At 36.8% G+C, this 10,422-nt stretch overlaps 1 protein-coding gene and 1 non-coding gene across 4 annotated transcripts in view; one reads left to right on the forward strand and one right to left on the reverse strand.

The window, feature by feature from the left end:
* The window catches only part of LOC110452640 (WASH complex subunit 4-like), a 36,672-nt gene extending 32,615 nt beyond the window's left edge, over positions 1 to 4,057 (reverse strand). For all 3 annotated transcript variants that reach the window (XM_021501274.1, XM_021501275.1, XM_021501276.1), the window contains exons 1-4: positions 3,974 to 4,057; positions 2,011 to 2,150; positions 1,550 to 1,715; positions 1,223 to 1,290 (exon numbers count right to left, since the gene is read on the reverse strand). In XM_021501274.1, coding sequence (XP_021356949.1) covers positions 1,223 to 1,290; positions 1,550 to 1,715; positions 2,011 to 2,150; positions 3,974 to 4,028 — 429 coding nt within the window. In that variant the 5' untranslated portion in view covers positions 4,029 to 4,057. The remainder of the gene's footprint in view (positions 1 to 1,222; positions 1,291 to 1,549; positions 1,716 to 2,010; positions 2,151 to 3,973) is intronic.
* Positions 4,058 to 4,290: 233 nt separating this feature from the next.
* Positions 4,291 to 4,362, forward strand: Trnae-uuc. The gene has a single exon. It is a non-coding gene; the product is annotated as a tRNA-Glu (tRNA).
* The last annotated feature ends 6,060 nt before the right edge of the window (positions 4,363 to 10,422 follow it).

The following is a 10,422-nucleotide window of genomic DNA, read 5'->3' on the forward strand; positions in this document are numbered from 1 at the left end:
TATGTGATAACACAGTACATTATGTGATAACACAGTACATTATGTTATAAAACATTACATTATGTGATAACACAGTACATTATGTGATAACACAGTACATTATGTGATTACACGGTACATTATGTGATAACACAGTACACTATGTGATAACACAGTACATTATGTGATAACACGGTACATTATGTGATAACACAGTACATTATGTGATATACGGTACATTATGTAATAACACAGTACATTATGTGATAACACCATACATTATTTGATAACACCATACATTATGTGATAACACAGTACAGTATGTGATAACACAGTACATTATGTGATAACACAGTACATTATGTTATAAAACATTTCATTATGTGATAACACAGTACATTATGTGATAACACAGTAAATTATACGTTAACACAGTACATTATGTGATAAAACAGTACATTATGTGATAAAACAGTACAGTATGTGATAACACGGTACATTATGTGATAACACAGTACACTATGTGATAACACTGTTCATTATGTAATAACACAGTACATTATGTGACACAGTACATTATGTGATAAAACAGTAAATTATGTGATAACACAGTACATTATGTGATATACGGTACATTATGTAATAACACAGTACATTATGTGATAACACCATACATTATGTGATAACACAGTACAGTATGTGATAACACAGTACATTATGTGATAAAAGATTATCGGTAACACGAGCATCAACCTATCAACTGTAGCCGGGCCCCATGTGACCCATTTACCTGTAGGATGGGCATCAACCTTAGCTATTAACTGTAGCCAGGTCCCATGTGACACACTTACCTGTAGGAGGGGCATCAACCTATCAACTGTAACCAGGCCCCATGTGACACACTTACCTGTAGGAAGCGCATCAACCTATCAACTGTAGCCAGGCCCCATGGGAGACACTTACCTGGAGGAGGGGCATCAACCTATCAACTGTAACCAGGCCCCATCTGACACACTTACCTGTAGGAGGGGCATCAACATATCAACTGTAGCCAGGCCCCATGTGACACACTTACCTGTAGGAGGGGTATCAACCTACCAACTGTAGCCAGGCCCCATGTGACACACTTCCCTGTAGGAGGGGCATCAACCTATCAACTGTAGCCAGGCCCCATGTGACACACTTACCTGTAGGAGGGGCATCAACCTATCAACTGTAGCCAGGCCCCATCTGACACACTTACCTGTAGGAGGGGCATCAACCTCCCCATTTGTAGCTGGGCCTCTCCTTCTCCCAAACCATTCTCTGGCTCTGTAAGCAATCAAGAGTTTTGAATAGCGCGTTAATTAGATTTAACATTTTTATAATCAATTTTCAGTATTTTTTTAGATATTCATATTCAAACTATTAGAAAGATGAAATTCATTACAGAAGGCAACATAACAATTTGTTATAATAGTTGTAACTAGATAAAAGTAACAGGTTGTTATCATAAAATCATAAAAGATCTTGTTGTAATTGTGATATTATTCTTTTATTAGATCTAGTCGAACAACGGACATCATCTTACCGCCTTCTCCGTAGAACAGCAAGGCATTATAAAACTTTGTTTGTGCCTCGTGCTGCAGAGCTTGCATCTCACAACATAGTGAGGCCAGCACTGTGATGATCTTGTTGAAGATCTTGTTGTCTGTTTTGATGAGTTGTAGCAGATTAGTTTGTTCATAGGGCAAAAGCTGTAAGACAAGGGACCATTTCATATTACTGTGAATGAGTGTACGTTACAGTAGGATATACTCTCCAGCAATGAAATACACAACTACAATTTCAGTGAAGATATCTGCATTTACTTCAGATATTAAAAAAAATATCCATTGTTAGGGCTAAAAGAGGTATTCAATCTTGAACTCTGGTCTGTCAAATAATTTTAACCTCCAAAATATATTGGAATGTGTTACCTGTGAAGAGAGGTATAAACTTATATATACCTGGTAATAATATTGCCCATACCAACCAGGCGGTTGTAATTACCTGTAAAGCTATAGGGTCAAGGGTCATGTCCCAGGAATCACCAATCGATTCGTCCAAAGCACCCTCAATTTCCTTTAACTGGGAAGCATATTCCTCCAGAAACTGACCATACTTTTTCAGTTGTAACTCTCCCACAATTTCTGTTCAAGGAAAAGAGAAACTGTTAATATATATCCAGGTCATTCATACACATGGAACAGGAAAAATGTAACTGTCAGAATAAGATACAAACCTGGGGCCTGCCAATGCAACTCTACACAGATGCTCTGATCAATTGAGCTACCTGGTCATCGGCAATTGACTCCAAAATCAATCACCATAATCAATGTATATATGCCATGTAGAGGGAAAACTGATTGTGATGAGGAATTCCATGAAACCCTTGACCAACTCTCAGAGATCATCAACATATATAAGCAGGTCCATGACCACAATATCATTGAGGTGTGAGATTTCAACACCAACATAACTAAGGGCCTATCATCAATACAAACAAACGTTTTACAAGCATTCATCATTTTTTCACATTTACCGTGGAAATCTGCACATATTTCAGTACTACTACTGAGATTTTTTAGTACTTCAAATTTGGTTAAGATCATTGTTAAATATGATAATAATACTTAATTCACATAATGCATATAATTTCATATGTAAAAATGTTGGCTACACATATCATTCCCAAATCACTTATAAACTCAAATCCCTTTCACATTTTACCTCTAATCTGCGTTCATACAAACAATTCCATTGGCCAATGAAACAAGGAAACCCAGCCTACCCAGTTGGGCAGCCCCCATCGACGAGGCTTACCAAGTCTTCTACCAGTTAAAAGGAGGGAAGATGGGGGGGGGGGGGGGGGGGGTTGTCACGGGTATAGCGTTACATAAAATAGGTGCTACACGCTATAGTACTAGGGTATTACAAGAATTGTATACAGTGTTATTGTGACAGGAGCAGAAAAATGTATGGCCAGACCGTGGTAAGAACCCGGGACTCTCCGAACTCTAGACAGACGCTCTACCAATTGAGCTACCTGGTTGCCGATGATCGACTCAGTCCAGTTCCGCTACATTATTTATCTGGCTTTTGTCGTTCTTTCTGCAAGTGGTTCACAGTAAAAAGATATTATCATGTTATAGTAACACTCAGGGATCCTGGACCGCTTTCATTTATCGTGTTCAAAACGGTTGAACCGGTTTGACCAGAGCTATTCGTTTAACGAATAGCTCTGGGCTACATTCGCGTATCCGGTTGAAACGGTTGAACTGGTTGAACATGTAAAGAAAACGACAGGTACAGATTTGGACCGAGGCTGACCTCAGGAAAATTTGGTACGTGTAGATTGAGGGGTCCAGACGTACCTGACCGAAACTAAAATACTGACTATTGCCAATTTGCGTTATTTCTTTCTTAAACTATGTCAAGTCACATGTAATTTTTAAGATACATTATGTAATTTAGTGGACGCGTGAGAGAAGGGCATAATACTCTTGATACATTGTTTTTTATTCTCCGAAACTGTGAATTTTTAGCTTTGCTTATAGAACGGTCCAAGTGTGTTCGTTTATCGTGGAAAATTTCTGCGCCACACGTACCGTTTCAACCGGGATACGCGAATGTAGCCCTGGTCAAACCGGTTGAACCGTTTTGAACACGATAAACGAAAGCGGTCCAGGATCCCTGAGTGTTACTGAGGATTACTCAAAATAATCACGTGATCAAAATGAGGTCGGATCTAGTAATCTGATGCTACTATCAGACGAGCCTTGACAAAACCTTGCAAGGCCTGCAGAGACATAACATGATTATAGTTATGTATTGAGCAGTCATACGCTGAACAGTTTACTGCATTCTGACATCGTAACACACATTGATAAAGTCAATGTGTGTGACTGCTGTTATAACTATTGCTGTCCATGACCAATGAGCCTGTCACGTCGTACCTCCTTCTCTTACTTACTCAATGAACCATCATCAAACTTGTCAAACTCCCAGTCCACAGTAGTGGACGCCATTTTGAAAAAACTCCCCGGTCACATGATGACAACACTTCCGTAATGTATTGATCACGTGATTATTTTGAGTATATTTTATTCATTGAATAAATATGAATATTTGGTTCAATTTTGAGGATATTTACTATTTTACCATGATATTTACCATTTTACCACATATATAAAAAAAAATACGTTAAGAACTATATAGGATATTATATTGTGGTGATGTCGATTCTTTTGCATTTGACTAACCAAAATATTCACGTACCTTCACATGGCGTCCGATGTGGTCTAGTGGTTAGGATTTCTGGTTTTCACCCAGACGGCCCGGGTTCAATTCCCGGCATCGGAGCACAATTTTTTTTAACAATTTTGATTTTTTTTCAATCAGAGATGTTCCACTGTTCTTCCTTTTAACTGATGTTGCCTGTTATATTCTTGCATTTTCAACCCCAATTTCATGAACATTTCCCATTTAAATTTGTAAATGACTTTACCTTTTTCCTCCCTTTTCAGTCATTTTTTGCTAAACAAAGAACTTTCTGTAGAAACTTTTGTCAACCTGGAAAACTTGAGAAGTGGAAATAATTATAAAATGTGGTTAAAATTTGCCTACAAGGAACTTGTAAAGAACTGAAAATTTGCCAGTTTATTAGTTATCACTCTGTACCAAAATACCAGGACAGTATTTAAGTCAAGGCCATAAAAGGAATAATGACGTATCTGTACAACACAAAGCAAAGGATTTTTATTAAGTCAGTGTTCCGTTAGTTCTAAAGGTTCGGCAAGGATAGATTCCTAATACTAGTCCAGAACAAAAGGTTATCAACATTCAAACTTTGTCCAGTCATCTTTACTTTGAATATGAATATCTGTACAATTTAACGTTCCGTTGATAATTAAGAAATTGAAAATATTAAAGAGTTGACTGTGGATGACCAAGCTCATGCCTGAAAATGTTTTAACTGCTTGTCTGAAGGATGTAGACACATCCATGGAAAAGATATCAAAATGAGGGGAAGTTCATGCATAAAATAACGTTAAAGAAACGCATGATATTGTTTTGGTATCATTTTGTTCAGATTTGCTTTAAATGAAGGAAAATAAACAATTCTAAATTTATGAATATTATATTTATTTAAAAAAAACAACATGCATTTGCAAATAAATGGATTTCAAAAGTGATGGAATTGTTATAATAACAGGCAATAATATCATATTTACAGACAATAATATCATATATCTATATGTATACAATAAAACTTGCTCAAACGGTTTTCTCATAACCCGATGATAGTTCAAATAGTTTCCAATGCTTGTGATAAATTTTGAGTAAGTTTCCTATTAAATTTGACAAAACAGGTCAAACATTTGTGTTTATAATGTGTATTATACTTATAATACTCCGAGCGTAATAACTGTACAATAATTTAACAATCCAACTGATCAATATCATAGACCATTGCTGTGTAACATTATCAGGATCCCACTTATAGACTCTGCTACATAATACTAGTTTGGAAAGGACATATTTGACTCATTTGATCAGAGTATTTTGGCATGAACACAATGAAAAATTAATTTTATACATATATCTAAATATACATAAAAATATATGTGGACTAGATAGATAGTTCTATGTAGGTTAAACAGATCATCCGACTCTCAAGATCAATACAGCACTAAAATATAATCTTGTCTGACATGTTTAAATTTAATTTACTTCTGTCATTCTCCTTCTTCTTATACTATAAATTTCTGCTAGTATGATGATAAATAATTATTACACAAACCATGGTAGTTGGACCATTTTTTTTTTAAATTCTAGTAGCAAAGTTAACCAGCAATTATATATGTATAGAGCTTCACCATCTTAAAAAGTATTTGCTCTGAGTCTATTAACACATTCACCCCTGAAACTTCATAATGAACTATTCCAACCTTTGAATTGGAAGAGTTCAAATGTGTCTTCAGGGGTGTGTGAGTAAACACAGTGCTATTTTAGAAATAAATTCAAGAGAGAAAACTAAGCTGGCACTAAACACTGAGATAAAGACTTTTAATTAGTCAGGTACACTAAAGAGTGAGGCAAAAATTACTTTTAGATACTAAATACCAGGACAAAAACTTGAAATAATTGTACTACAGCAAGAATTTAGCTGACACTAAACAACATGGTGAAAATTATGCATGAATTATGTTCATCAAATGTGACTAGTTATTTGTAAATATTAAGTGGAGATTCTACAAGACAATAATGAAATACATCTATAAGCAACAATAAAAGATGAAAGAAATGGTATTAATATGAAAACAAAATTGCTAAAAAAAACAAAGAGGAAAAGCACCAATTCATGCAACCCGCAGAGACAAAATTTTGACAAAGATCCAGACTATAATGACTAACTCCCACGCTGTAAGGAGAATGGATCCAGACTATAATGACTAACTCGCATGCTGTAAGGAGAATGGATCCGGACTATAATGCCTACCTCCCACGCTGTAAGGATAATGGATCCAGACTATAATGACTAGCTCCCACGCTGTAAGGAGAATGGATCCGGACTATAAAGACTAACTCCCACGCTGTAAGGATAATGGATCCGGACTATAATGACTCCCTCCCACGCTGTAAGGAGAATGGATCCAGACTATAATGACTAACTATAAGGACTATAATGACTAACTCCCATGCTGTAAGGAGAATGGATCCGGATTATAATGACTAACTATAAGGACTATAATGACTAACTCCCATGCTGTAAGGAGAATGGATCCGGACTATAATGACTACCTCCCACGCTGTAAGGAGAATGGATCCGGACTATAACGACTAACTCCCACGCTGTAAGGAAAATGGATCCGGACTATAATGACTAACTCCCACTCTGTAAGGAGAATGGATCCGGACTATAATGACTACCTCCCACGCTGTAAGGATAATGGATCCAGACTATAATGACTAACTCCCACGCTGTAAGCAGAATGGGTCCGGACTATAAAGACTAACTCCCACGCTGTAAGCAGAAAGGATCCGGACTATAATGACTAACTCCCATGCAGTAAGGAGAATGGATCCAGACTATAATGACTAACTCCCACTCTGTAAGGAGAGTGGATCCGGACTATAATGACTACCTCCCGCGCTGTAAGGAGAATGGATCCGGACTACAACGACTAACTCCCACGCTGTAAGGAAAATGGATGCGGACTATAACGACTAACTCCCACGCTGTAAGGAAAATGGATGCGGACTATAACGACTAACTCCCACGCTGTAAGGAGAATCGATCCGGACTATAATGACTAACTATAAGGACTATAATGACTAACTCCCACTCTGTAAGGAGAATGGCTCCGGACTATAACGACTAACTCCCACGCTTTAAGGAGAATGGATCCGGACTATAACGCCTAACTCCCACGCTGTAAGGAGAACGGATCCAGACTATAATGACTAACTATAAGGACTATAATGACTAACTCCCATGCTGTAAGGAGAATGGATCCGGATTATAATGACTAACTATAAGGACTATAATGACTAACTCCCATGCTGGAAGGAGAATGGATCCGGACTATAATGACTAACTCCCATGCAGTAAGGAGAATGGATCCAGACTATAATGACTAACTATAAGGCCTATAATGACTAACTCCCATGCTGTAAGGAGAATCGATCCGGACTATAATGACTAACTATAAGGACTATAATGACTAACTCCCATGCTGGAAGGAGAATGGATCCGGACTATAATGACTTCCTCCCCCGCTGTAAGGAGAATGGATCCGGACTAGAAGGGCTAACTCCCACGCTGTAAGGAGAATGGTTCCGGTCTATAAAGACTAACTCCCCCGCTGTAAGGAGAATGGATCCGGACTATAAAGACTAACTCCCAAGCTGTAAGGAGAATGGATCCGGACTATTATGACTAACTATAAGGACTATAATGACTAACTCCCATGCTGTATGGAGAATGGATCCGGACTATAATGACTACCTCCCACGCTGTAAGGATAATGGATCCAGACTATAATGACTAACTATAAGGCCTATAATGACTAACTCCCATGCTGTAAGGAGAATGGATCCGGACTATTATGACTAACTATAAGGACTATAATGACTAACTCCCACTCTGTAAGGAGAGTGGATCCGGACTATAATGACTACCTCCCACGCTGTAAGGAGAATGGCTCCGGACTATAACGACTAACTCCCACGCTGTAAGGAAAATGGATGCGGACTATAACGACTAACTCCCACGCTTTAAGGAGAATGGATCCGGACTATAACGACTAACTTCCACGCTGTAAGGAGAATGGATCCGGATTATAATGACTAACTATAAGGACTATAATGACTAACTCCCACGCTGTAAGCAGAATGGGTCCGGACTATAAAGACTAACTCCCACGCTGTAAGGAAAATGGATGCGGACTATAACGACTAACTCCCACGCTGTAAGGAAAATGGATCCGGACTATAACGACTAACTCCTACGCTGTAAGGAGAATGGATCCGGACTATAATGACTAACTCCCACGCTGTAAGCAGAATGGATCCGGACTATAAAGACTAACTCCCACGCTGTAAGCAGAACGGATCCGGACTATAATGACTAACTCCCATGCTGTAAGGAGAATGGATCCGGACTATAATGACTAACTCCCACGCAGTAAGGAGAATGTCAAGTCAAAAGGACATGTTTACTAGTTATTAACATGATTTGTAAATCTGAATAAAGTCTGTTACCAGATGCTTCAAAAAACCTGTACATTGCTGGAGAATGTATGCTGTCAATCCCCAACATATTACAGCACCTGTTTTGATATCAAATAGAACACATTGGTGGCATTTCAGATGATATTTTTTTTTTATATAAATTTGTTGAATAAAAATTACAAAGCTGAAACAGTTATAGAAAACAACATTCAACAAACAAAAAAATAATAAAATGCCAAAAATATGAATTAAGCACCAAGATATCTTTTTGAAGTGATATAAAACGACAGATCAGTGACAGGCTGTGACAAACCTCATACACGTCTTACTTCACTCTCTATCATATGTTCATGATTCAATAATTATCCTGCTCATACTGTGCATTCATGTGGTGTAAATTGACAATATGAAATATTTCACAGGTTATAAAGTCAAATATGCAAAATGCTAAACATATACCTCGCTATCAGTAAGTTAAATCACCTGAAGCACAACCAGTAGATATATAAATGAAAACATACAAATATAGAGTGATTTGTATTACATTAAGGTGTGTTAGGGTGTACATCACTGAACACATCCAATGTACTTTGTTATAAAAAAAAACATCTCATCTAAACATATCCATTATACATATTTAATTGGGAAGTTAAATGCTTCAACAGTTCCTGTAATGTCTAATACAAAACGTTCTAGCGGTATCTTGGCCATTCTTTAGTCAGCAGGTCTAAATTGTAACTTTAAAATTTGTTAGTCACATCCCCTAATATAAAGAAATGGAACCCTTTGACAAATTTATAATTTGGGAAAAAAAGTGGGTAGACTACTTTAGACCTAGGAATACACAAATTTATTTCAACAAAACTGTCGTAATCTATAAATGATCTCGGTTAGTAGTAGCAAGGCTTGACTAGACATTGTACCAGACATAAGATAGGAATAATCTCAAACCAAACAAATTTACCTAGAAAAGAAAACTTTACCTTGGTAAAGCAAGTTCATCTAAGAGGTAATGGGTAATACAAATGGAATACTAATGAATATATAAGGTGAAGTAACCCTGTTAATTGTATATTTGTGTAGATATGTATACAATAAATATATAAGGTGGTAACCCTGTTATTGTAAATATGAACATTTCAATACTATACTTCTGTCTGGTATTGTACATAAATAAAACATTAATCTCATCAGAATCTCATCCTCAGTACGGTACAGTACACAGTGTATATGTATATCTGAAAACACACACTAACAAAACACAAATAAGTCGACCAGAAATAAATAGGGGACAATATCTGTGAACAAAAGGATTGATTGTTTTAAGTCATATGGGACTAGAATGTCATCTGCATTAGTAACATAAATTAACGATATGAAGTTACCTTCAACAAAAGAGACACATTTTAGTTTAATTAGTAGCTTGACCTGAAGCATTATCATCACAGACTAGAAAACCAAAACAATCTGTATTCATGTAAGTAACAAAATATTTCTGCTTCTGCTTTTCACATTAAATGTATAATGTTACATTCTGTTACCCTTTGATATATATATTGTTACCCTCTGTTGTATATACTGTTACCCTTTGATGTATATATTGTTACCCTCTGTTGTATATACTGTTACCCTTTGATGTATATATTGTTACCCTCTGTTGTATATACTGTTACCCTTTGATGTATA

The sequence above is a fragment of the Mizuhopecten yessoensis genome, unplaced genomic scaffold (assembly GCF_002113885.1).
Source record: "Mizuhopecten yessoensis strain PY_sf001 unplaced genomic scaffold, ASM211388v2 scaffold6779, whole genome shotgun sequence".
NCBI lineage: Eukaryota > Metazoa > Mollusca > Bivalvia > Pectinida > Pectinidae > Mizuhopecten > Mizuhopecten yessoensis.